The sequence below is a fragment of the Pithys albifrons genome, chromosome 1 (assembly GCF_047495875.1).
Source record: "Pithys albifrons albifrons isolate INPA30051 chromosome 1, PitAlb_v1, whole genome shotgun sequence".
Classification (NCBI taxonomy): domain Eukaryota; kingdom Metazoa; phylum Chordata; class Aves; order Passeriformes; family Thamnophilidae; genus Pithys; species Pithys albifrons.
The window spans coordinates 124,912,548-124,940,424 of record NC_092458.1 but is presented as its reverse complement, the minus strand read 5'-3'; the positions used below and the strand labels follow the sequence as shown (position 1 = coordinate 124,940,424).

The 27,877-nt window shown below is 45.0% G+C and overlaps 2 protein-coding genes across 5 annotated transcripts in view; one reads left to right on the top strand and one right to left on the bottom strand.

Moving 5' to 3' along the window:
* VPS26C (VPS26 endosomal protein sorting factor C) overlaps positions 1-27,877 on the bottom strand; it is a 541,728-nt gene that overhangs the window by 74,881 nt on the left and 438,970 nt on the right. The window lies entirely within an intron of this gene.
* On the top strand, positions 173-26,976 carry CHAF1B (chromatin assembly factor 1 subunit B). Of its 4 annotated transcripts, XM_071573786.1 has the most exons (15): positions 173-211; positions 1,491-1,769; positions 3,551-3,683; positions 6,127-6,244; positions 7,916-8,019; positions 9,402-9,498; positions 11,153-11,237; positions 12,071-12,164; positions 13,245-13,314; positions 15,732-15,823; positions 17,968-18,130; positions 21,693-21,834; positions 21,937-22,109; positions 25,038-25,129; positions 25,569-26,976. In XM_071573786.1, the coding sequence occupies exons 2-15, from the start codon at positions 1,644-1,646 to the stop codon at positions 25,685-25,687; spliced, it is 1,608 nt and encodes a 535-aa protein (XP_071429887.1). In that variant the 5' UTR covers positions 173-211; positions 1,491-1,643; the 3' UTR covers positions 25,688-26,976. The 4 variants fall into 4 exon arrangements, with proteins under 4 accessions (XP_071429887.1, XP_071429862.1, XP_071429879.1 ...); XM_071573761.1 differs by having other exon boundaries at positions 21,693-22,109; XM_071573778.1 differs by having other exon boundaries at positions 184-211; positions 1,553-1,769; positions 21,693-22,109.

The window sequence follows — 27,877 nt, the reverse complement described above, 5'->3', positions numbered from 1 at the left end:
GAGAGGCGAGCTCTGGGCTTTTCGGTTTTCGCTTTAATTTGATGATTTTTGGGGGGTTTTAACCGCTCGAAGCCCCTGAGGGCGCCTGAGGGGGCGGGGGCGTGGCCAGGTGGGGGCGTGGCCAGACCGGGGGCGTGGGTGGGGCGGGGCCTGCCAGGCTCGCGCATGCGCAGGGCGGGAAAAAGCGGGAAAGGCGGGAAGTGCCGAGCCGGTGAGAATGGGCTGGGATTTGGGGGAACCCGCACCGGGAATTGGGGATCCCGCACCACGATTTGGGGGTTCTGGGGTGTGGGGAGTGGGACTGAGGGTCTCCGGGGTGTGGGGAGCGGGACTGTGAGGTCCCCGAGGCTCAGGAGAGCGGACGGAGGTGGCTCTGCCCTGCGCCAGGCCGGCTGTGCTTGGGGTTGTTATCCCGGGAAAGGGGAAAAGGGGACACGGGAAAGGTTGTTATCCCGGGAAAAAGGGAGAACACAAAAGGGGTTGTTATCCCGGGAAAAAGGGAGAAACAGAAGGGGTTGTTATCCTGGGAAAAGGGGACACGGGAGGGGTTGTTATCCCGAGAAAGGGGGAAAGGGTAAGGGGTTGTTATCCCGGGAAAGGGGGAAAGGGGAGGGGTTGTTATCCCGGGAAAGGGGGAAAGAAATAAAGGAGCTGTTATCCCGGGAAAGGAAGGGCAGGGAAGGGGTTGTTATCTCGGGATGGGGGACACGGAAGGGGTTGTTATCCTGGGAAAAGGGGACACAGAAAGGGTTGTTATTCCAGGAAAAGGGGGGGGGGATATGGGAGGAGTTGTTATCCCGGAACAGGGAAGGGGTTGTTATCCCGGGAAAAGGAGGACACGGAAGGGGTTGTTACCCTGGGAAAGGGGGCACGGAAGGGGTTGTTATCCCAGGAAAAAGGGAGACATAGAAGGGATTGTTATCCCAGGGAAAGGGGGCACGGGAGGGGTTATTATCCCGGGAAAAAGGGACATGGAAGGGATCGCTATCCTGGGACAGGGGGCAAGGGAGGGGTGATTATCTCAGGGAAAAAGGGGAACACAGATGATGTTGTTATCCCGGGAAAAAGGGGGACATGGAAGGGGTTGTTATCCTGGGATGGGGGACACGGCAGGGGTTGTTATCCCGGGAAAAGGGGGCATGGATGGGGTTGTTAACCCGGGAAAAGGGGGCATGGATGGGGTTGTTATCCCGGGAAAAGGGGGCATGGATGGGGTTGTTATCCCGGGAAAAGGGGGCATGGATGCGGTTGTTATCCTGGGATAGGGGACATGGAAGGCATTGTTGTCCTGGGAAAGGAGGGACACGGAAGGGATTATTATCCCAGGAAAGGGGACACAGGATTTTTATCCCGGGAGGTGCCATGGGAGTGGAGAGTTTCTGCCTCAGGGGGCTTTTACCCTTGTTTGATGAACTGAGACAGGGCTTTATCCCCTTGTCCTGCAGTCCCAGAACAGGAGCTTTAACCATAAACCAAATCCTGATTTTCAGGAATGCACTTCCTCAAACCATCCTGTCAGTCCCTGCAGTGAAATTCCACCATCTCTCAGCAGTGCCTGCAAAACATGCCCCAGGTTTGATGGCCTGAGCCCGAAGGAAGGACCAAGAACTGTGGTGGCCTGGGCTGTGTTTCCCTCAGCAGCCATGAAGGTGATCACCTGTGAAATAGTTTGGCACAACAAGGAGCCTGTTTACAGCCTGGACTTCCAGCATGGAGCAGGGGGCAGGATCAACCGCCTGGCCTCGGCTGGGGTGGACACGGCCGTGAGGGTGAGTCTGATTTGGGCACAGCAGGGCTTGTTCTCCGGGTATGGCATTGCTGGCATGTCCCTGGCACTGATGAGGGGTGGCTCAGGGAGAGAGGGTAGAGGCTGTACAGCTGCCTGCAGAGTTATGGGGTGGTTTGGGTTGGAAGGGACTTGGAAGAACGTGTAGTTCCAGCCCTGTGTCTTCTACCAGCCCAGGTTGCTCCAAGCCCTGTCCAGCCAGGCCTTGGACACTTCCAGGGATGAGGCAGCCACAGCTTCCTCCTGATATCCAGGCACTCAGCAACAGGACAAGGGGGCACGATGGGCTCAAGCTCTGCCAGAGGAAATTGAAGTTGGAGATCAGAAAGAAATTCTTTGCAGAGAGAGTGCTCAGGGATTGGAATGGGCTGCCCAGAGAGGGGGTGGATTCCCCATCCCTGGAGGTTTTTCAGCTGAGCTTGGCCATGGCACTGAGTGCCATGATCTGGTAAAGGGACTGGAGTTGGACCAAGGGTTGGACTTGATAATCTCAGAGGTCTTTTCCCACCCAATCCATTCTGTGATTAATATCTAATCTGAATTTGCCCTCCTTCAGGTTAAAATCGTTGCTCCTTGTCCTTTCAGTGTCTGTCCCCATAAATAGTCCCTTTCCCTCCTTTCAGAACCCTGTTTAGGCACTGGAAGGGGCTCCAAGGTCTCCCTGGAGCCTTCTTTTCTCCAGGTGAACATCCCCAGCTTTCCCAGCCTGGCTCCAGCCCTGGGATCATCTTTTCTAAGGGAGAATCCTTCCCTGGGAGGGTGGGCAGGCCCTGGCACAGGTTGGGCAGAGCAGCTGTGGCTGCCCCATCCCTGGGAGTGTCCCAGGCCAGGTTGGACAGGGCTTGGAGCACCCTGGGCTGGTGGGAGGTGTCCCTGCCCATGGCAGGGGTGGCACTGGGTGATCTTCCATCCTTCTCACTCCTCTCTCACAGCTCCTGTGCAGTGGCTTTTACCTTTCCTTAAGTGTTACCCAGAGGCAGCACCAGTGTCATTGATGGGCTCAGCCTTGGCCACTGGCAGGTCCATCTTGGAGCCAGCTGGAAGTGGCTCTATCCAACATGGGGGCAGCTCCTGGAGTCTTCTCACAGAAGCCACCCTGAAGCTTCTTCCCTCAGCCACCCAAACCTCACCGATAAACCCTGTGTGCAGCTGCAGCTCGTGGAGGAGAAGTCTGTGGTGCAGCTGCAGCTTTAGCTCTGAGAGTTTCTGCTCTAAGTTCAGAATGGCTGCCCAAGGAGTGAAGTGGTGAAGCTGCACCTCAAGTCCTGTGTTTAGTTTTGGACCTCTCAGTTCAAAAAGGACATTGAGGGGCTGGGGCTTGTCCAGAGAAGGGAATGGAGCTGGGGAAGGTTCTGGAGAAGATGTCCTGTGAGGAGTGGCTGTGGGGGGTTTGTCTGGAGAAGAGGAGGCTCAGGGGGGACCTCATTGCTCTGCACAACTCCCTGCCAGGAGGGGGCAGTGAGGGGGGTCAGGCTCTTCTGCCATGGCCCAGGGGAAAGGGGGAGAGGAGATGGCCTCAAACTGCACCAGGGCAGGGGCAGAGCAGAGATTAGGAAAAAATATTTCCCTGCAGGAGTGGTCAGGCCTTGGAATGAGTGTCCCAGGGAGGTGGGGCAGTCACTGTGTGTGGGAGTGTCCCAGATGTGTCTGGATGTGGCCCTTGGGGACGTGGATTGGGGGTGATCCTGGTGGGACTGAGTCATCCTGAAGTTCTTTGATACTGCATCTCACCCTTCAAACCTTCTGCAATGCTTTTGTACACAGATCTGGAAGGTGGAGAAGGGTCCTGATGGCAAAGCCATCGTGGAGTTCCTGTCCAACCTGGCCCGGCACACCAAAGCCGTCAACGTGGTGCGGTTCTCACCGAGTGGTGAGGTCCTGGCGTCGGGAGGAGACGGTGAGAGCTTCTGTTGGCCTCAATGAAATGCATTACCCAAACACCAGGAAGCTTCATGGGTGTCTTGGGTTGAGCTGGCAAAGTGCCACTGCCCAATACTAGTAATCAAAGTGTGGTTGGACCAAGGGTTGGACTTGATGATCTCAGAGGTCTCTTCCAACCCAACTGATTCTGATTCTATAATTCTATACAGAGTCAAAGCTTCCCTCCCCCTCACAGTGAGGAAAGGGAGAAAGGAAAGATACTGGAAACTCAAAACAGGTTTAAACTAACTATATATATTTATACAGAAAAGAGAAAATCAAAAGAAAACTAGAATATAAAACACACAGGTTAGAAATAACAATTTTTTACCTCCCACCTGTCTTGGGTTGAGCTGGCAAAATGCCAACTGCCCAATACTAGTAATCAAAGTGGGGTTGGACCAAGGGTTGGACTTGATGATCTCAGAGGTCTCTTCCAACCCAACTGATTCTATAATTCTATACAGACTCAAAGCTTCCCTCCCTCTTGCAGTTGGAAAAAGGAGAAAGGAAAAAAACTGGGAACTCAAAACAGGTTTAAATTAACTAATTATATATATTTATACAGAAAAGAGAAAATCAAAAGAAAACTAGACTATAACACACACAGACAGGTTAGAAATAACAATTTTTACCTCCCACCTGTCTTGGGTTGAGCTGACAAAATGCCAACTGCCCAACACAGTGTCAGAGTTTCCCTTCCCCCTCACTGAGAAAAGGGAGGAAAGGAAAAAACCATTCAAACTAGGTTTAAACTTAAACTAACTATATATATTTATACAAAAAAGAGGAAATTAAAACTACAATATAACACACACTTACACAAATTAGATATGACAACAATTTTCTGCCTCCCACCAAAACCAGATTCCGTCGCTTTAGATCCATAAGCACCCCAAAAGACTCCCAACAAAGAGTAACAACAACATGTTTCTACTTCTCTGAACTCAAACAAAATGCAAGTAGTGGCAGCCTCAGCAGGGCCCAGACAGCAGGGCAGCAGCCTCATGTCTTGCCTTTACTTTGGCCATGATGGAACTGAGTCAACACCTCCTGCTTCTGTGCTCATATCTCAGGTTTGTTTCATCTGGTATGAAATATTTCTTGGGTTGCTTAAGTCAGGTGATCCCTGTCTCTCCCAATCTACACAGATTCTCTGAGCCTGCTAATTTGAGGCCTGGCTAAAACTAAAGCCAAAACTACCACATATGGGAAGGTCAAAAAAACTCAGGATCCCAGTTATGGGGATGAAAACTGGAATCCTTTATTGAACACTCAACACTCAATTTAAGGACTTTGGGGCAGGCAGCACATGCTAATTAGGGAGGAAGGGTTATGGTAATCCAGGGAGGGCTTATTTTAATTAGGGAATTACACAATTCTTGCTATATTAGAGACAGTCATTGCTCTGTTATCTCAGGGATTTACATGAGGGGAGAGGGCAAGAGTTTACATTGTCTGATAACATTCATTCCTGAGTTTTTTCTTACCTCAGTAAGGTAGACAGGGCTATAAAACATTGTCAGGCTTAACAAATCACAGAATTATAGAATGGATTGGGTTGGAAAAGACCTCCAAGATCATCAAGTCCAACCCTTGGGCCAACTCCAGTCCCTTTACCAGATCATGGCACTCAGTGCCACGGCCAAGCTCAGCTGAAAAACCTCCAGGGATGGGGAATCCACCCCCTCTCTGGGCAGCCCATTCCAATCCCTGAGCACTCTCTCTGCAAAGAAGTTTTCTCTGCTCTCCAACTTCAATTTCCTCTGGCAGAGCTTGAGCCCATCGTGCCCCCTTGTCCTATTGCTGAGTGCCTGGGAGAAGAGACCAACCCCCAGCTGGCCACAACTTCCCTTCAGGCAGTTCCAGACAGTGCTGAGGTCACCTCTGAGCCTCCTCTTCTCCAGGCTGAACACCCCCAGCTCCCTCAGCCTCTCCCCACAGCACTTGTGCTCCAGTCCCTTCTCCAGCCTTGTTGCTCTTCTCTGGCCCCGCTCCAGCCCCTCAAGATCTTTCCTCAACTGAGGGGCCCAAACACTGTCTCTGTTGTGCCTCTTTGGGCCCCTTTGTTTCAAGGCTTCTGAAATCATTTTTTCAGCTTTGTCTCTGCTAAATGTTGAGTTTCAACCCTGACAATTATATATATTTATACAGAAAAGAGGAAATTAAAAGAAAACTACAATATAACACACATAACAATTTTCTACCTCCCACCACAACCAGATTCTATCACTTTAGTTGTATTCTGAGATGATGTGGGAATATGGTATGGAATATCATTGGCCAGTAGTGTCAGCTGCCAACTAGCCCAGCCCAGCTCAAGTCAGCTGATAGTCTCAGGCCTACCCTGAAATCTAAAGCTTAAATTTAAGCCTACACCAGCTAAACCCATGACAGTGGGTGCTTTTTTTTCTCTCCAGATGCTGTTATTTTGCTGTGGAAGCTGAATGACAGCAAAGAGTTGGAGCCCTTGGTTTTTCAGGATGAAGATGAAGCTCAACTCAACAAGGAGAACTGGGCAGTTGTTAAAACCTTGAGGTGGTTTATTTTATTGTTTTTGTGAGTTTGCTTTGGGATCCCCGGTTGGCTTTTGCCACGTGGTCCAGTCTTCTAGAACTTCAATGCTTGGTTGCTCTACTATTAATCCTTTGAACCCTATTTCTGTGAAAATAGACACTCAAAACCAGTTTTAATGGGAAAGATTTACAGGTCACCTTTATTAGAAGCTTCCAAGGTGCCCACCAGAAGGTCTGCACCTCCCTAATCAGGAATGTTACAATTTTATAATTTCTCCAGTAATTTACACATGAGATATCAATAACCAACCATGATCTTCATTTCCCCCTGTGCCCCACCCATGGGGGTCCTCAGAACTGCCCCTTGGAGATCTTCAAAGACCTCCAGGGCTTCTTCTTGTGTTTTGTCTTCTCGCTGTCTACAGGTGGTTTCTCACAACCACCACAGCCTTGGCAGGGCATGAGAAAGCTCATAATTTGTGAGAAAGAGCTTTTGGTGACTGACTTTAGGATGTGAGCAGCTTAGAAGGATCTGTGCAACTGAAATGATTCTAAAAATATACCAAAACACACTAAAATCCTGAGGCATCACCCCCCTTAAGGGGCTCGTGGAAAGGGGAGGGAGGGATGTTTTATACAGGCAGGTGGTGACAGGACAAGGTGCAATGGGCTAGAACTGCCAGAGGGCAAGGATAGATGAAATATTGGGAAGGAATTCCTGGCTGGGAGGGTGGGAAGGGGCTGGGAATGAATTCCCAGAGCAGCTGTGGCTGCCCCATCCCTGGGAGTGTCCCAGGGCAGGTTGGACAGGGCTTGGAGCAGCCTGGGCTGGTGGGAGGTGTCCCTGCCCATGGCAGGAGGTGGCACTGGGTCATCTTTAATATCCTTTCCAACCCAAACCATTCTGTGATTCTATTATTTTATTGTATTTAACTTTTGTTCCGTATCCCTTGCCAACCTACAGCTTCACTTAAGGCAGAAGGTCAAAACTCAGATGCTTCTGGAATTGGTTCCTGAGATTTTGCAGTCCCTCAGAGCTCAGCACAGAAATACATAAAATAAAAGTGAAGTTTGGCTGACTAGCTTTAGAGTAGAAATTTTGATCATTATTAAGGCAAAGGGAATCAGTAGATAAACTGATTGATGCAATTACAGCTTTTGTTTCAATTAATAAATTATACACAGTGTGCCTGCCAAGGCTGAGTCAGTTTAGCTGACAGTGGCCAAGGCATCAAACCACCAGTGGCAGCTGAAGGGCAGCTGTTCTCACCAACTAAAAATGAAATTAAAACTGCTCTCCAGGACTGAAACATTCCTGGCAGCTGCTGAGGTTGAGGTGGGAGCAATTCCAGAAGCACCACTGGGATTGCTTCAAGCACCAGCAGGAGCCTTTAGGAACTGTGGGGTTAATCTCTTGGAACAAAATAACAACCCAAATTTCCAGGTTTTTATTATTGAAGTTGCCACATTGTGTCAACTCAAACAAGCGCAATAAAAGTTGGTGTTGATGGAGCCCTTTAGGTGGTCCTAAAAATTCTATCACCTTCTGATTATAGAAGGGTTTTTTAACAGCTGAAAACATGTTCATTTTACTTCAGTGATACTTTGATTTTTTTTAACCTAATTTATAAAACTTGTGTTTACACATAGCTGTTAATTTTCCAATTAATGATTGATCTCTTCTGGCTTCTAGAGGCCACTTGGAAGATGTGTATGATATTTGCTGGACCTCAGATGGAAATTACATGGCCTCTGCTTCTGTGGATAACACAGCCATAATGTGGGATGTCACTAAAGGTAAATGCTGGGTGTGTTCACCCCTTTCATCTCCAGACCTGGTGGAAGGGCCTTATGGGATTAACCAAAACAATTGGAAGCATCTTTTTGGCATTTGGGCTTTTTTTTTTCTGTGATTTGTTTTTTTGGGTGTGATTTTTCTGGGACTGTGAGGTCCATAGCCCAGTTATTTATGGATATTTGGATATCCTCAGGCCAGCCAAGCTGACACAAAATAACCTCTTCACATTGGAGTGTTGGAAAGGAGCTTTGCCCAGTTTTTATTCACCCCAAATTCCTACATAAGCAGCTCATAATATTCCTTAATTCCACTCCACACCCCAACAAGCCAAACTATGGCCTTCCAGTGCCTGGAGAAAGCCCATGAGAAAGATGGAGAAGAGACCATTTGCAAGGGATGGAGGGACAGGACAAGGGGAATGGCTTCAAACTGAAACAAAGGAGGGTTAGGTGGGATATTGGGAAGGAATTCCTGGCTAGGAGGGTGGGCAGGCCCTGGCACAGGTTGGGCAGAGCAGCTGTGGCTGCCCCATCCCTGGGAGTGTCCCAGGCCAGGTTGGACAGGGCTTGGAGCACCCTGGGCTGGTGGGAGGTGTCCCTGCCCATGACAAGGCTTTGCAACTGGATGATCTTTAACATCCCTTCCAACCCAAACCATTCCATCATTCTATGATGTGATTATCCAGGTGAAAAATGGGAAGCAGGATTGGATTCAGACCCTGTTTGGCAAGATGTGACTGTTTAAACTCCCTTGGACAAAACACTTGTGTCCACTCCCATCCCACTGCAGTGGGATTGAGGGATTGGAGGTCCTTGAGTTCCAAACTGTTAAAGGGTGTCTTGTAGAAATCCCATCATGTGTTTGCTCTGCTTTTACACTTCCTTAGACATCTCTTGTTGGCCTCTGTCAGGGACAGAGCCCTGCCCAGGAGGAGTTCTGCTGTTGTGCAGCTTGGCCTCAGCTCTGTTTGTGTCATCCTTTCCAAGAGTTGTTTATTGTCTTTTTGAAACTTGTCAGCTTCTGCTGTTTCTTTGCAGGAAAGCAACACTTGACTGATAGGAAACCCCACCCCTGTCACTGGCATTCAAAACAAAACATTTCCTGAGAATTCTCTGTGTTTTTGTCTCATCATGATGCTTTGACTTCAAGACATTCACCTGAGGAACATCAGTGGGTTCAGAGAGCTCAGGCCTTTGCCAATCCAAGTTATTTCATAGCACACAAACCTCAATCTAGTACTTTAAAAGCAACTATTTCTGCTCTTTTTACCAACTCCCATCCAATTAACACTTCTATGCTTAATTTTTGTCTGATTTCTGAAATGAAGGAATGTTTGACAACACGTTGGAGTTCAGGATCTGAAAGCTGTTTGTAATTCCAGGGCAGAAGGTTTGGATATTTGATGAGCACAAGAGTTATGTCCAAGGAGTAACCTGGGACCCTCTAGGCCAGTACATTGCAACTCTGAGCTGTGACAGGTGAGCTGCTGCTCTGTCTTTTGCCTTCATATTCCTACTGGAGGATGAATTAAAAGGAAGTGTGCAAGATAAATGTGGCTTTTAGTTTTATTCAGATTGTTCTCACCAGCAGGTTGATGTGAAGGTAAAATGATGCTTTACTCAATTTCTTTGATGGTGGTAAATGATTCCTGCGAATGGGAGTCTTGAGCTGGACAGGGAGTTCTGTAGGAACTTTTCTTCAGAAAATACATTGTCATGTTGCTGGTCATTATTGATAGGAAATGTATCTTCAGAGAGTGCTGCATGCTCATGTTAATGAGCTAATAAATTCATCCTTGTCATTTTACAGTAGATACAAACAGATTAAAGAGCAATTTAAAGTGTCTTTGATGCCTTTCCTTTGCCCACTTTCTGCCTCCATCCCCACCAGTTCTGTAAGGGATGTCATTGGCAAAGCTAAACACAAACTTCAGAAACTTGACCCTTGTCAGAATTTTGGGTGAATTTAAACTGTTTGGGGCATGTGCTGCTCTGAGGGGGTTCAAAACTGGCTCACAAATGTGTGTCCCCTGCCACCCAAACTGCAGTGTGAGTGGAAATGGAGTTCTGACTGAAGATTTTCAGTAGTCTCAGAGAAATGGCAAGTTAAAGGCAAGTGGGCAGTGAGATTTGTGAGCAACAGTGAAACACAAGTCGTGCTGTGATGTGCAAGAGCTGTTCTTGGGGTGAAGTTGTGAGCAAGAGCATGACCTGAGGGGGGGAATCTCCCACCCCTGAGGTTTCAGGTGCTTTTCTGCCAGGTTATGGAGCAGCTCTGGCCCAGTGGGGTGTCCCAGGAGCCAGGCCAGTTGCCAGGACTGGGCACTCACAGCCTGCACTGGGGACACCTCTGCCCCCTTTTGGCAGAGCAGCTGAGCTGTGGCATCCAGAGCCAGGACTTCCACTGCTGCCTCAGGCTGTCTCCCACTGCCTTCCCTGCTTTCTGTCCCTGGCTCTGTCCAGAGTTCTTTGTGGAGCTGTTGCAGGAGATGAAACGAGCAGGAAGCTGTCTGGGTTTTGTGCTGGGTTGGTTTTATTGCCAGCCTAACAAATCAGCATCACTCTGGGAAGGTCAGAGAGAATTTTAATTAAGGGATGATTGTTATTTGCTGAGAAGGGAAGTGCTGGGGCATTGTGTGAGTCTTGGGGTAAAAGGAAGCTGTTCATAGGCACCAAGATGATCAAAGGGATGGAGCAACTGTCCTGTGAGGAAAGGCTGAGACAGCTGAGATTGTCCAGCCTGGAGAGGAGAAGCTTTGGGGGGACCTCAGTGTGGCCTTCCAGGAGCTGAAGGAGCCACAAGAAAGATGGAGAGAGACCATTTGCAAGGGATGGAAGGACAGGACAAGGGGAATGGCTTCAAACTGAAACAAAGGAGGGCTGGATGGGATATTGGGAAGGAATTCCTGGCTGGGAGGGTGGGGAGGGGCTGGGATAGAATTCCCAGAGCAGCTGTGGCTGCCCCATCCCTGGGAGTGTCCCAGGCCAGGTTGGACAGGGCTTGGAGCAGCCTGGGCTGGTGGGAGGTGTCCCTGCCCATGGCAGGGGTGGCACTGGGTGGGCTTTAATGTCCCTCCCAGCCCAAGGCAGTGTGTGGGTCTGTGTTTGTCTCACTGTGCTCTCCACCACTCAGGGTCCTGCGGGTGTACAACACACAGACCAGGAGAGTGGCATTCAATGTCACCAAGATGCCATCTGGATCAGGAACTGAAGGAGAGGTAGGTTGTTCTGCTGCTGGTGGCACTGGAGAATGGACTGGGTGATACTTTATGTGAGTTTTCTCTTCTATGAAAACAAAGGGCCAAATATTTTCCATTCAAGCAATTCATGTATCACAGAATCATCAAAGTTTGAAGAGACCTTTGAGATCATCCAGTCCCAGCATCACCCCTAAACCATATCCCTGAATTTATTTCAAGTTCAAAGCAGTGACACAATGCCTTTGGAAAAATCCTGTGTGTGGTGAAGGCTTGACAGGGAAAACTTGAGCCATGTCTGCCAGTAGCTGCAAGTTTATTAATGAATAGGACATAGCTGAGGTTATTAATGAATAGGACATAGCAATAATATTTCAAAGCTGGCAGCCTGAAATTTTCCAGAGGGTAGTCTGACTTTTCAGGAAAACATGAATTAGGGAAAATTTAGGAAACTCTAACCCTAAGAGGGGAAAACAAAGAGCTTTTTTCACCAAAGCAGTTCTAAGTGATAATAAAATAACACCTCCGAGCTGGCTGTTACACTCTTAATTCCTTAATTCTGAGGAACAGGCACTTAGACTGACTGTTAAATAATGTTATTCTCCAGGTTATTACTAGTTTTTGATTCCTGCTCTGGCAGTGTTTTGTTTAGCAGCTGAAGAGGGATCAAGGCCTGAAGAATTTACAGAAAGGGAGTTTGGAGGAGCTCTGGTTTTTTCAAACACTCCATTTTAAAAGTTCCATTGGGGTGGACTGTACAACTGGATGTTTTCTGTCCCTTGAAGCCCAGCTGGCACATTCCTGGCACCTCTCAGACTCCTGGCAGGGCTTGATTTCTGCTCTCCCTGTTGCAGGCGAGGAGCTTTCGGATGTTCCACGACGACAGCATGAAATCGTTTTTCCGCAGGCTCAGCTTCACTCCTGATGGCTCCTATTTGCTCACTCCAGGTATGAGAACACGGGCTGGACCTTGGGTTGTGTCACAGCAGTCCCTGAGGCTGGAAAAGCCCCCTCAGCCCAGGAGTTAGAATAGAATCAGAGAATGGATTGGGTTGGAAAAGACCTCAGTTGAAAAACCTCCAGGGGTGGGGAATCCACCCCCTCTCTGGGCAGCCCATTCCAATCCCTGAGCACTCTCTCTGCAAAGAATTTCTTTCTGCTCTCCAACTTCAATTTCCCCTGGCAGAGCTTGAGCCCATCGTGCCCCCTTGTCCTATTGCTGAGTGCCTGGGAGAAGAGACCAGAATGTTTGTGGACATGTGTCTTGGTTTGAGATAAGCAACTGCCAACCCCCCCAAGCACAGAGAGAAAAGCCTCCCTCCTAACACCAGGGAAAGGGAGGAAAAGAGAAGGGAAAGAAAAAAAAACACTTCAAACTGCATTTATACTAAATCTACATATATTTTTCACAGAAAGAAAGAGACAATTAGAAGAGAGTACAAATATTCACTCACACAAGTCTACAACAATAAGTTCCCCACCTCAACTTCTTAACGAACACACAAATGCTACTGTCCTAACTACACATTACTTAAGAAAAGATTTCTTCCCCAGGGAGACAAACTCAAGCAGAAAGGAGAGACCCAGAACAACACATTTTACTTTCCTGAGGTACCCTGTGAGCCAGTGGTGGGCCTGGTCCTCTCCATCCCCCCTGGGACAGCATCGTGTGTCCTCCCAAGAGGAGGGATGAGAAACTACAGCCTTAACCACTCCCACACTGGTTCCTACTGCCCTGGAGATGATTCATAATGTGGTATGGAATACAAAGTTACTGGCTAGAAGAGGTCAGCTGTTGGCTCAGCCCAGCTCAAGTCAGCTGACAGCTTCGGCCTAGTCCACACTCCAGGGCCCAAATCTAGGCCCGCCTGGGTGAACCCACAACAACATGAAATTTGTTTGTGGACATGAAATTTGTTTGTGGACATGAAATTTGTTTGTGGACATGAAATTTGTTTGTGGACATGAAATTTGTGCTCAGGTCCTTCCTGAAGTGATGAGTGATGTTAAAACCTTTTATTTTTGCAGCCGGTTGTGTTGAGTCTGGAGAAAACGTTACAAACACCACCTATGTTTTCTCCAGGAACAATCTTAAAAGGTAAAAATTTCAAGATAAAAACGTGTTTTTATTTAAAAAAAAAAGAAGGGGAAAATAGTGGAACTCTGTTTTCTTGAATTTCTTAAATTTCTCCAGAAATAATCTTAAAAGGGAAGGTTTAATAAGATAAAAATGTGAATTTATTAACAAAAAAGTGAAAATAGTGGAACTCTGTTTTATGAAATTTCTCCAGAAAGAATCTTAAAAGGTAAAGTTTAATAAGATAAAAATGTGGGTTTATTAACAAAAAAAAAGAAAAAAGACCTTAAAATAGTGGAACTCTGTTTTCTGAAATTTTTCCAGAAATAATCTTAAAAGTGAAGGTTTAAGAAGATAAAAATGTGGGTTTATTAACAAAAAAAAAAAAAGAAAAAGAAAGATAAAATAGTGGAACTCTGTTTTCTTAAATTTCTTAAATTTCTCCAGAAATAATCTTAAAAGGGAAGGTTTAATAAGGTAAAAATGTGGGTTTATTAACAAAAAAGTCTCTAAAATAGTGGAACTCTCTTTTCTTAAATTTCTTAAATTTCTCCAGAAATAATCTTTAAAGTGAAGGTTTAATAAGATAAAAGTGTGGGTTTATTAACAAAAAAAAAAAGTGAAAATAGTGGAACCTTTTTTTCTGAAATTTCTTAAATTTCTCCAGAAATAATCTTAAAAGGGAAGGTTTAATAAGATAAAAATGTGGGTTTATTAACAAAAAAAAAGAAAAAAGACCTTAAAATAGTGGAACTCTGTTTTCTGAAATTTCTCCAGAAATAATCTTAAAAAGGAAGGTTAAATAAGATAAAAATGTGGGTTTATTAACAAAAAAGTGAAAATAGTGGAACTCTGTTTTCTGAAATTTCTCCAGAAACAATCTTAATACATAAGGTTTAATAAGGTAAAAATGTGGGTTTATAAACAAAAAAAAAAAAGAAAAAAACCTTAAAATAGTGGAACTCTGTTTCTGGAGAAATTTAAGAAAATAATCTTAAAAGTTAAAGTTTAATAAGATAAAAACGTGGGTTTATTACCAAAAAAAAAAAAGAAGTTAAAATAGTGGAATTCTGTTTTCTTAAATTTATTAAGTTTCTCCAGAAATAATCTTAAAAGGGAAGGTTTAGTAAGATAAAAACATGGGTTTATTGTAAAAAAAAAGAGTGAAAATAGTAGAACCCTGTTTTCTTAAATTTCTCCAGAAACAATCTTAATACATAAGGTTTAATAAGATAAAAATGTGGGTTTATTGACCAAAAAGATAAAGGAAAAAAAAAAGAAAGAAAAAAAAAGTGAAAATAGTGGAACTCTTGTTTTCTCAAATTGCTCCAGAACAATCTTAAAAGTTAAGGTTTAATAAGGTAAAAATGTGGGTTTATTAACAAAAAAAAAAAAAGAAAAAAAAAGAAAAAAAAGTGAAAATAGTGGAACTCTCTTCTTAAATTTCTTCAGAAACAATTGTAAAAGTTAAGGTTTAATAAGATAAAAATGTGGGTTTATTACCCCCAAAAAAAAAAGAAAAAAAAGAAAGAAAAAAAGTGAAAATAGTGGAACTCTGTTTTCTCAAATTGCTCCAGAACAATCTTAAAAGTTAAGGTTTAATAAGGTAAAAATGTGGGTTTATTAACAAAAAAAAAAAAAAAAAGAAAAAAAAAGTGAAAATAGTGGAACTCTGTTTTCTTAAATTTCTTCAGAACAATCTTAAAAGTTAAGGGTTTAATAAGGTAAAAATGTGGGTTTATTAACAAAAAAAAAAAAAAGAAAAAAGTGAAAATAGTGGAACTCTTTTCTTCAATTTCTTCAGAAACAATCGTAAAAGTTAAGGTTTAATAAGATAAAAATGTGGGTTTATTACCCAAAAAAAAAAAAAAAAGAAAAAAAAAGAAAGAAAAAAAAAGTGAAAATAGTGGAACTGTTTTCTTAAATTTCCCCAGAACAATCTTAAGAGTTAAGGTTTAATAAGGTAAAAATGTGGGTTTATTACCCCAAAAAAAAAAAAAGAAAAAAAAGAAAGAAAAAAAAGTGAAAATAGTGGAACTCTGTTTTCTTAAATTTCTCCAGAACAATCTTAAAAGTTAAGGTTTAATAAGGTAAAAATGTGGGTTTATTAACAAAAAAAAAAAAAAAAAAGAAAAAAAAAGTGAAAATGGTGGAACTCTTTTCTTAAATTTCTTCAGAAACAATTGTAAAAGTTAAGGTTTAATAAGATAAAAATGTGGGTTTATTAACCAAAAAAAAAGAAAAAAAAAAGAAAAAAAAAGTGAAAATAGTGGAACTCTTTTCTTAAATTTCTTCAGAAACAATCGTAAAAGTTAAGGTTTAATAAGGTAAAAATGTGGGTTTATTAACAAAAAAAAAAAAAAAAAAAAAGAAAAAAAGTGAAAATAGTGGAACTCTTTTCTTCAATTTCCTGCAATGTCTTGGTTCTCTCCTGCAAGGCCTGTGGGGCACCTGCCCTGCCCTGGGAAGGGAACTCTGGCCGTTCGCTGCTGTCCTGTCTACTTTGAGTTGAGAGGAGCATCTAATAAAGGTATTTCAAGTCCTTCAGGGGGTGTGAACTTACAGCAAAATGTGAAAAAAAGTGTCTGTTTTATGCCCCAGCTTTTGAACAGTCCATTTAGACACTGTTGTACCACACTTTAGATGCTGTTTCCTGATTCTAAACCCCTGAATTCACCTCCTAAATACCTTGTGAGCAGCTTTTGGTGCAGTAGATTAACGTGGCCCCTCAAGCTACAGGAGTAGTTTAATGTTTTTCTTGAACTATTAAAATAAAATGTTAAAAATTAATGACTTTGTTTAGCACCAAAGGAGCAATGCAGGGAAATAGTTTTTGTTAGTCTCAACTACCACATCAGAGAACTGAGATGGTTTTTCACAGCCACTGTTGTTTGTTCGAGGAAGCCAAACCTGGAGCTGTGCTGGTGGTTTTGGCCAGAACAGGAATCCTGAGGTGGGGAAAGGACAGTGTGGAGATCCACAAGAACTTACTTGGGGGTTGAAGTTCAGCCTTATTGGGAGTTTTGTTTATGTTTTAACAAGACCAGTGAAAAGGCAGAGCTTTGGTCCTTTCTTTAGAGGGTCAATTTATAATATTCCTTAGAGGATTTAGAGATTGCCTGTTGTGTTTTCATCACAATCTTTAGATGAGGAGAGGAGATGAGGGCTCTGCAGCTCCTCTAAAGGGAGACTTTAATTCTAATTTATATAAATTTACTGTAAAAATTCAACTCGTAAATACAGGACAAACTTGACAAAATAGTAGCAATCCAGAGGGAAGAAGCTTCACCTGGAGCTGTGCTGGTGGTTTTGGCCAGAACAGGAATCCTGAGGTGGGGAAAGGACAGTGTGGAGATCCACAAGAACTTACTGGGGGTTGAAGTTCAGCCTTATTGTGAGTTTTATTTATGTTTTAACAAGATCAGTGAAAAGGCAGAGCTTTGGTCCTTTCTTTAGAGAGTGAATTTATAATATTCCTTAGAGGATTTAGAGATTGACTGTTGTGTTTTCATCACAATCTTTAGATCCTTTGCAAAGGAAGGAGATGAGTGTCTGAAGTTGGGCTCTGTAGCTCCTCTAAAGGGAGATTTTAATTCTAAATTTCATATAAATATACTGAAAAATTTTAATTGGAAAATACAGGACAAACTTGACAAAATAGTAACAATCCTGAGGGAAGAAGCTTCACCTGGAGCTGTGCTGGTGGTTTTGGCCAGAACAGGAAGCCTGAGGTGGGGAAAGGACAGTGTGAAGTTCCACAAAGACTCACTTGGGGGTTGAAGTTCAGCCTTATTGAGACTTTTATTTATGTTTTAACAAGATCAGTGAAAAGGCAGAACTTTTTATTACAAATAGTAATATTCCTTAGAGGATTTAGAGATTGCCTGTTGTGTTTTCATCACAATCTTTAGATCCTTTGCAATGGTCTTTGCAAAGGAAGGAGATGAGGGCTCTGTAGCTCCTCTAAAGGGAGATTTTAATTCTAAATTTCATATAAATATACTGATAAATTTTAATTGGAAAATACAGGACAAACTTGACAAAATAGTAGCAATCCAGGGGGAAGAAGCTTCACCTGGAGCTGTGCTGGTGGTTTTGGCCAGAACAGGAATCCTGAGGTGGGGAAAGGACAGTGTGAAGATCCACAAAGACTCACTTGGGGGTTGAAGTTCAGCCTTATTGAGACTTTTATTTATGTTTTAACAAGATCAGTGAAAAGGCAGAGCTTTGCTCCTTTCTTTAGAGAGTGAATTTATAATATTCCTTAGAGGATTTAGAGATTACCTGTTGTGTTTTCATCACAATCTTTAGATCCTTTGCAATGGTCTTTGCAAAGGAAGGAGATGAGGGCTCTGCAGCTCCTCTAAAGGGAGACTTTAATTCTAAATTTCATATAAATATACTGAAAAATTTTAATTGGAAAATACAGGACAAACTTGACAAAATAGTAGCAATCCAGAGGGAAGAAGCTTCACCAATTTCTCTTCAAGTGAGACAATAAAGGACAAACTTCAGGCAACAGAAATGTTGACACTTGATGTTAAATTACACATTTCATACAGGTGCTGTCTTCTCAGTGTTTAGCTGATTAACAATAATGTAATCCTCATTATATCTGCAGTCACAGCACATGCAAGAGGGAGCTCTCAGTGTGTCCATTTCTTTGTTTTCCAGGTGAAATCAGTCAGAAATCCCCCCCTGCCCTGTTTAACCTGCCCTATCGATTGGTGTTTGCTGTTGCTTCAGAAGACTCGGTGCTTTTCTACGACACTGAGCAGTCCTTCCCCTTTGGTTACGTTTCCAACATCCATTACCACACCCTGAGTGACATTTCCTGGTGAGTAATTATGTTCTTTAGGCCTGTTGGGATGGGGGAAATGTCCTTTTTACATGCCCAAGTTCTGTGCAGTGTTTGCATCTTGGTTTGGTTTAATATTTCATTTTTGACAGTGTCACCTTAAAGGGAGACAGAAATACAAAGATTTCTAGTCTTAACTGTATTAATTAAAAGTTATTAGCTGTAAGTGCTTCCAGACAATCAAATCCTTATGTACCCAACACTGTCTGTCTTTTAACTGACAGCACACAGGATGGAATGGGCTCTGACCTCTGATATGAAGCCACACTTCACACAGGGAGAAAATTATAGCAATTAGCACCTCCAGGAAAATTAGAGCCTTATGAAGCCAGCAGTGCCTGCCCAACTAGGACAGAAAACAGGCTGGAAGGTTTTCTAACCCTTGATATGAGACAACACTTAAGCCAGGGAGAAATTATTAGCAATAAGCACTTCTAGACAATCAGAGCCTCATGTCCCCAACACTGTCTGTCAACTAATGGACAGCACACAGGCTAGAAGAGGTTCTGACTTCTGATATGAAGCCACACTTAAGCCAGAAAAGAACTTTTCTCACAACAAGTCCTGAAATAACATTTATTAATACAAATATGTGACAGTTATTGTGGGTTCTGCTTTGCTGGTGAGAACGTTCAGCTGCAGGATTGGATTGAATTGATGATAAAAGAGCCCAAAAGAAACCAGCACCAAACACATTTTACAGAGACAGACACACCAAACTTCAGTGTATCCCATTCTCACAACAGGCAGAAACCAGCAACAAAGAACTGCTAATTAGAAACACAGCAACAAAAAACTACTAATTAGTAACACAGGCACCTAAAACACTTATCCAGACACTCTCAATAACACAGGGCAATAAAATATCCTGCACACCCCTCTCTGTAACACAAAACAAAGAGAAAGAACAGAACTGCTTCTTATCAACACCCATGTTGGGAAAGAAACTGCACATTGAGAGTAAAGCAAGTTAATGTAGTTGCAAACCAGAGCTGGGCTTATAAAGAACAGCAAAAAGCAATAACCAATATAAAGTAGCAAAGTGTGAAGCAAGTTACTGTTGTCAGTATTAAGGCAGCAAAACACAGTCAGGAAAGGAGATGCTTATAAAGCAAGAATCAAAGTAGCTGTTGGCATAAGATGTCAGATGGAATGTATAAAGGAAGAAAGTAAAGTTAAGAAAGTAAAGTTAGAAAAAGTAGAAAGCCCATGGTCTCCTTACCCTTCATTGTTCCAGGAGGAGGAGGAGACAGGACAAGCTGCAGCAGTTCCCCTCACACAGACACTGCCATTTCTCCCTCCTTTGCTGGAGTTTAAACTCCAAAACACTTTTTAGACCTTTTTTTTTTCTTTCATGTGGTTTGTGTGACTAAAAGTCAATCTTTTGATGGGGTGATACAGATGCCCAAGGGGAGGTGGCTCCTTTTAGCAGTTATAGAAGATCTCACAAAGGGGGGGGGGCCCGTGTTATTTCTTAACACTCCACCCTTTGTTAATCTCATCACTTTGAAAGCTTTTTGTTCTCTGCTGGAGCCTCCCTGCAGGGCTGAGGCATCTTCCTCAACCCCTCAGGCCTTACCAGGGGCCATCACCCCACAGACACGTGTGTGTCATCAGAGTATCTGAACAGCAATCCATCATTTTTTCCCCTGTAAATGGAGAATTGTTCTCAATCAACTGGGAAACAAGGTAAAAGTTCCCTGAGGCCAAAGAGATGGAAATTTTAATGAAAACAAACCTGTCATGAAAAATCCTCGTTTTTCAGACAGTGTAACTGGGAGTAAGGAAGTTGTTGGGAGGTTTTGGAAGTCACCTGAGTTCAGGTTTCTGTATCCTGGTGAAAATCTGCTTTGTCTGCACAATCAGAGGTTTGTCATGGATGGGAGAAAGTAATTTGAGTCCCCATTTTCAATGGAATGTGAGAAATCAGAACTGGGGCTGAAAATTGCACCCAGTCAAGGCTTAAATGTGCACATGGCCTTGGGGGAAGGGGGAGGAAAAGACAGGGACAACATAAATGTACACATGGATTTGGGGGAAGGGGGAGGAAAAGACAGGGACAACATAGAATCATAGAATGGATTGGGTTGGAAAAGACCTCCCAGATCATCAAGTCCAACCCTTGGGCCAACTCCAGTCCCTTTACCAGATCATGGCACTCAGTGCCACGGCCAAGCTCAGCTGAAAAACCTCCAGGGATGGGGAATCCACCCCCTCTCTGGGCAGCCCATTCCAATCCCTGAGCACTCTCTCTGCAAAGAATTTCTTTCTGATCTCCAACTTCAATTTCCCGTGGCAGAGCTTGAGCCCATCGTGCCCCCTTGTCCTATTGCTGAGTGCCTGGGAGAAGAGACCAACCCCCACCTGGCCAGAACTTCCCTTCAGGCAGTTCCAGACAGTGCTGAGGTCACCTCTGAGCCTCCTCTTCTCCAGGCTGAACACCCCCAGCTCCCTCAGCCTCTCCCCACAGCACTTGTGCTCCAGTCCCTTCTCCAGCCTCATTGCTCTTCTCTGGTCCCCCTCCAGCCCCTCAATCTCTTGCCTCAACTGAGGGGCCCAGAACTGAACACAACACTCAAGGTGTGGCCTCCCCAAGGCAGAGTCCAGGGGAAGGGTCACTGCCCTGGGCCTGCTGGCCACGCTAGTTTGGATCCAGGCCAGGATCCCCTTGGCCTTCTTGGCCACCTGGGCACACTGGTGGCTCCTGTTGAGCTTCCTGTCCCTCAGTCCCCCCAGGTCCCTCTGCCTGGCTGCTCTCCAGCCACTCTGTGCCCAGCCTGGAGCGCTGCAGGGGGTTGGGGTGGCCAAAGGGCAGGACCTGCACTTGGCCTTGTTGAACTCCATCCCATTGCAATCAGCCCCATCTCTCCAGTCTCTCCAGATCCCTCTGCAGAGCCCTCCTGCCTTCCAGCAGGTTCCACTCCCTCCCAACTTGGTGTCATCAGCAAATTTGCTGCTGATGGACTCAATCCCCTCATCTAAATCATCACTAAAGATGTTAAACTGGACTGGGCCCAACACGGACCCCTGGGGGACACCACTGGTGACCAGCTGGATGCAGCTCCATTCACCAGCACTCTCTGGGCCCGACCCTCCAGCCAGCTCCTAATCCAGCAGAGGGTACACCTGTCCAGGCCATGGGCTACCAGCTTTTCCAGGAGTATGTTGTGGGAGACAGTGTCAAAGGCCTTGCTGAAGTCCAGACAGACACACCCAGAGCCTTCCCTTCATCCACCAGGTGGGTCACCTGATGGTAAAAAGAGATCAGGTTGGTCAGACAGGACCTGCCCTTCCTAAACCCCTGCTGGCTGGGTCTGATCCCTTGTCCACCCTGAAGGAGGAAAGGGAGAGGAAAAGACAAGGACAACATAAATGTACACATGGATTTGGGGAAAGGGGAGGGAAAAGACAGGGACAACATAAATGTACACATGGAGGAGTTGGGGAAAAGGGGAGGAAAAGACAAGGACAACATGTGTTAGGAGAGTGGGAGTTGAAGGAAAACTCTTAATTTTAATAGAAAAAACTAAATCCCAAACAGGTCCAGTGATGGCTCCTTCCTTGCTATCTCCTCCACGGACGGTTACTGCTCCTTTGTCACCTTTGAGAAGTCTGAGCTGGGGACCCCCCTGAAGGAGAAGCCCCAGATCAGTGTCAGGACTCCTGGTACAGCAGAGAAGAAGGTGAAGAAGAGCCAGTTGCCCAAAGGGGTGTCCCCAGGCTCCAGGCTGGCAGAGGGGACTCCTCCCAGCAGGGTCACCGATCCCAGCTCTCCACCCCTGCAGCCCAAACCACCCAACAAGGACTTGCCCTCCACCCCTGTTGGCACAAAAAGTGCTGCAGTGCCATGCTCAGAGGAGAGGAAAAGCAGCAGTCAGGCAGCCCACCAGGGCACCAAGGCCAGCCAGCCCAGGAGGATCACCCTCAACACTCTACAAACCTGTTTCAAGACCCCAAGGTGAGATTTATGTGGCCCTTTCGCATCGTAAGCACCAAAGCCAAGACAAACTGTGCTTGTGTTGCACTGAAAATTTGGGATTTAGGCATCAACTCCCAGCCCTGGGAGCTATCTGGACATGCAGCCTTTTGTTCTAGTTGTGGCTCAGAGTGTCTCCTTAACCCTAAATGCAGCTTTTACGTTTCTGCCTGAAATGTTCTCCTACCATGAGTGTCTGTCTTGGGCCAGGAGTTGGACTTTGATGTCCCTGTGGGTCCCTTCCAGCTTAGGAATATTCAGGAGTTGGGCTTTGATGTCCCTGTGGGTCCCTTCCAGCTTAGGAATGTTCAGAAGTTGGGCTTTGATGTCCCTGTGGGTCCTTTCCAGCTTAGGAATATTCAGGAGTTGGGCTTTGATGTCCCTGTGGGTCCCTTCCAGCTTAGGAATGTTCAGAAGTTGGGCTTTGATGTCCCTGTGGGTCCTTTCCAGCTTGGAATATTCAGGAGTTGGGCTTTGATGTTCCTGTGGGTCCCTTCCAGCTTGGAACATTCTGTGCTTCTGTCCTCAGGTCCCATTTTCTGTACAAAAATGGTCCCTAAAACCTTCAGCTGACAAGAGCTACTCAAAGATCCTTCAGCCAAAAAATACTTTTAGATGTGAAGAGTTCAAGTCTCCTGAGACTGCCCAGTCCTGGCTGTGGGGCTTAATAGTTGATTTAAATGACTTAGTTGTTTATTAATTGCCTGTAATGCAGGTATTGATTCTATCAAGCCTCTGGATTAGTGGGAGGTGTCCCTGCCCATGGCAAGGGGTTGGAACTGGATGATCTTTATGGTCCCTCCCAACCCAAACCATTCTGTGATTTTTGGGAGTCTGTGATTTTTGGGAGTCATTATTTTATGGTTCTCTGATTTTTATGAGTCTCATTTTATGGTTCTCTGAGTTTATGATTCTCTGATTTTCATGATTCTGTGACTTTATGTTGCTCTGATTTTTAGGATTCCCTGATTTTATGACTGATTTTAAGGATTCCCTGATTTTAAGGATTCCCTGATTTTAAGGATTCCCTGATTTTAAGGATTCCCTGATTTTAAGGATTCCCTGATTTTAAGGATTCCCTGATTTTAAGGATTCCCTGATTTTAAGGATTCCCTGATTTTAAGGATTCCCTGATTTTAAGGATTCCCTGATTTTTAGGATTCCCTGATTTTTAGGATTCCCTGATTTTTAGGATTCCCTGATTTTTAGGATTCCCTGATTTTTAGGATTCCCTGATTTTTATGAGTCATTTTATGATTCTATGATTTTTATGGTTATCTGATTTTTATCTTTCTCTGATTTTATGAATCTGGTTTTTATGAATCTCTCCTTTTGGGATTCTCTCATTTTAAGGATTCTCTCATTTTAAGGATTCTCTCATTTTAAGGATTCTCTCCTTTTGGGATTCTCTCCTTTTGGGATTCTCTCCTTTTGGGATTCTCTCCTTTTGGGATTCTCTCATTTTAAGGATTCTCTCATTTTGGGATTCTCTGATTTTTGGGATTCTCTGATTTTTGGGATTCTCTGATTTTTGGGATTCTCTGATTTTTGGGATTCTCTCCTTTTGGGATTCTCTCCTTTTGGGATTCTCTCATTTTAAGGATTCTCTCATTTTAAGGATTCTCTCATTTTAAGGATTCTCTCATTTTAAGGATTCTCTCATTTTGGGATTCTCTCATTTTGGGATTCTCTCATTTTGGGATTCTCTGATTTTTGGGATTCTCTGATTTTTGGGATTCTCTGATTTTTGGGATTCTCTGATTTTTGGGATTCTCTCCTTTTGGGATTCTCTCCTTTTGGGATTCTCTCCTTTTGGGATTCTCTCCTTTTGGGATTCTCTCATTTTGGGATTCTCTGATTTTTGGGATTCTCTGATTTTTGGGATTCTCTGATTTTTGGGATTCTCTCCTTTTGGGATTCTCTCCTTTTGGGATTCTCTCCTTTTGGGATTCTCTCCTTTTGGGATTCTCTCCTTTTGGGATTCTCTCATTTTGGGATTCTCTCATTTTGGGATTCTCTGATTTTTGGGATTCTCTGATTTTTGGGATTCTCTGATTTTTGGGATTCTCTGATTTTTGGGATTCTCTGATTTTTGGGATTCTCTGATTTTTGGGATTCTCTGATTTTTGGGATCCTCTCCTTTTGGGATCCTCTCCTTTTGGGATCCTCTCCTTTTGGGATCCTCTCCTTTTGGGATCCTCTCCTTTTGGGATCCTCTCCTTTTGGGATCCTCTCCTTTTGGGATCCTCTCCTTTTGGGATCCTCTCCTTTTGGGATTCTCTGATTGTTATGAATCTGATTTTCAGGATTCTCTGATTTTCAGGATTCTCTGATTTTTGGATTCTCTGATTTTTGGATTCTCTGATTTTTGGATTCTCTGATTTTTGGATTCTCTGATTTTTGGATTCTCTGATTTTTGGATTCTCTGATTTTTGGATTCTCTGATTTTTGGATTCTCTGATTTTTGGATTCTCTGATTTTTGGATTCTCTGATTTTTGGATTCTCTGATTTTAAGGATTCCCTGATTTTTATGAATCTCTCATTTTAAGGATTCCCTGATTTTTGGATTCTCTGATTTTTAGGATTCTCTGATTATCCAACAACTTGCAGCAACAGCCCTGAAATCAGAGATCCAGACCTTGTCAGCAAATCAAGGCTGGGTTAGAATTAAAGGAGATTATTATGACTTTCCAGAGCAATGTTTTAATGAGTGGGTGGCTGGGGAGGAACTGGTGAATGAGGAAAAGCAGGATAGTGAAACTCATCAACAAATACCTTTACAATTAACTGATTCTGTATGAATTAAATCTTTAAATTAAATACTTGTGGAGATGATGTTTATCAAGCAATTGAACCTTTTGTGGAGATGATGTTTATCAAGCAATTCAACCTTTTCTGCTCTTTTAAAGGAGAATAAATCTGATTTCCTTGAAGCCAGACACCCCCAGCCCTGCCCATACAGACACAGCTCCTGCACCTCCCTCCTCAGAGCAGGATCAGGGTAAGATTTTGTAGCTTTTAATACCCAGCCAAGCCTTTTCCCAGGCAGTTCCTTCCATTATAAATTTATGTTATGAAAAAAACCTTTACCCAGTTGCAACTTCTGAAGCTTCTTCATTGCCTTGATGGGTTTGAAAGGTGATTTTTTCAACATGAAATGTGTTCTCCCTGAGTGGCTCCTGTGCAGCTGCTGAAGTGACTGGATGTCACTACAGGTTTTATAGTAATAAAAACAAGAATAAATTCACCTGGATATGAAGTTCTCCAGGTCCTACATGTGAGTTTTAAAGACTTTTACTTTTTTCAGATGCTTCACTCTCTCAAAACAGGGTTGGTTTTTTTTGGTGAGTGCTGAATTGTTTGTGAATTCAGCAAACCAATGGATTTATTAATCTGAATTTTCTTGCCTTCAATGACTTTTCCCTCTCTGCTTCTTTCAGAGACCCCACTGCCACCTGATGACAGGCTCCAAAATCCCCCAGCCCCAAAACGTCCCAGAACTGAGGAAATGCCTCTTCCTGCACCTGAGGAACAAACCAGTTGTGATTCAAACAAATAAAGGCTGAGCTTTCAGCAACTCCTCCCACCCTGAAGGCTCTGCAGCCACTTCTAAGTGCCTTTCTTTTTGCCTTTCTTTCTTTTTGCCTTTCTTTCTTTTTGCCTTTCTTTCTTTTTGCCTTTCTTTTTGCCTTTCTTTCTTTTTGCCTTTCTTTCTTTTTGCCTTTCTTTTTGCCTTTCTTTTTGCCTTTCTTTCCTTTTGCCTTTCCTTCCTTTTGCCTTTCCTTCTTTTTGCCTTTCCTTCTTTTTGCCTTTCCTTCTTTTTGCCTTTCCTTCTTTTTGCCTTTCCTTCTTTTTGCCTTTCCTTCCTTTTGCCTTTCCTTCCTTTTGCCTTTCCTTCTTTTTGCCTTTCCTTCTTTTTGCCTTTCCTTCTTTTTGCCTTTCCTTCTTTTTGCCTTTCCTTCTTTTTGCCTTTCCTTCTTTTTGCCTTTCTTTTTGCAAATGGTAAATCCTCCGTTCCCCAGTGAAGAAATTACCAGTAGAAGACACTGGTTTCCAGACTAGTTTTGCAGGAGAAGAAATAGTTGGGAACTGACTTCAAGAAATGCCACAACTTGAGGAAATCGGGGAAATCTGGGTGTTAAAAAAACATCCAGTAACCTGCTTTGTCCCAGTCCCCCCCCAGTTCCCTCCCAGCCTCTCCCAGTCCCCCCCAATCCCCTCCCAGTCCCACCCAGTCTCTCACAGTTTGTCCCCAGTCACCCCCAGTCCCCCCCAGTCTCTGAGTTTGTCCCAGTCCCCCTCAATTCCCTCCCAGTCCCTCCCAGTCCCTCCCAGTCCCTCCCAGTCCCTCCCAGTCCCCCACAATCCCCTCCCAGTTTGTCCCTGTCCCCCTCAATCTCCTCTATGTCCCTCCCAGTCCCTCCCAGTCCCCCTCAATCTCCTCCCAGTCCACTCCAATCTCCTACCTGTCCCTCCCAGTCCCCCCAATCCCCTCTCTGTCCCTCCCAGTCCCCCCAATCCCCTCTCTGTCCCTCCCAGTCCCCCCATCCCCTCTCTGTCCCTCCCAGTTCCCCCATCCCCTCTCTGTCCCTCCCAGTTCCCCCATCCCCTCTCTGTCCCTCCCAGTCCCCCCCAGTCCCCTCTCTGTCCCCCCCAGTCCCCTCTCTGTCCCCCCCAGTCCCCTCTCTGTCCCCCCCAGTCCCCTCTCTGTCCCCCCCAGTCCCCTCTCTGTCCCCCCCAGTCCCCTCTCTGTCCCCCCCAGTCCCCTCTCTGTCCCCCCCAGTCCCCTCTCTGTCCCCCCCAGTCCCCTCTCTGTCCCCCCCAGTCCCCTCTCTGTCCCCCCCAGTCCCCTCTCTGTCCCCCCCAGTCCCCTCTCTGTCCCCCCCAGTCCCCTCTCTGTCCCTCCCAGTCCCCTCTCTGTCCCCCCCAGTCCCCTCTCTGTCCCCCCCAGTCCCCTCTCTGTCCCTCTCTGTCCCTCTCTGTCCCCCCCAGTCCCCTCTCTGTCCCTCTCTGTCCCTCTCTGTCCCCCCCAGTCCCCTCTCTGTCCCCCCCAGTCCCCTCTCTGTCCCCCCCAGTCCCTCCCCGTCCCCCTCAATGCCTTCCCTGTCCCTCCCAGTACACCCCAGTCTCCCCCAGTACACCCCAGTCTCCCCCACTCCCCTCCCAGTCCCTCCCATTCCCCCCAATCTCCTCCCAGTCCACTCCAATCTCCTCCCAATCCCCTCTCTGTCCCCCCCCAGCCCCCTCCCTGTCACTCCCTGTCCCTCCCAGTCCCCTCCACTTCCCTCTCTGTACCCCCATTCCCCTCCCAGTCCCCCCCCGTCCCTCCCAGTCCCCCCAATCCCCTCCTAGTCCCTCCCAATCCCCTCCCTGTCCCCTCCCATTCCAAGTCTCCATCGGAGTCCCTGAGTTCATGTTTGCAAAGCATTTTGTCTTCCAGTGACGTGTCTGGCACGAAGAATAGAAAACATTCATAAGATTTGATGTGATTTAATAACCTTAAAAAAAACAGAAAAGAGGAAATTGTTTCCCTCCAGCATCTTGGCTTATTTTGTTTAGCAGAGTGTCAAATAATGTGGGATGGAGGCTGAGAATTTGAGTGTATTTATTAGAAATATTTCCTTTTCTTTTTGCCTAAACTTCCCTCCCTTAGCCAATAAAATACAATACAATGTGTCTTTATCCATATTAAACCTCTCTGACTTTGAATTCTTCCCCCTGGATTTGGTTGTGTGATTAATTAGTGTTT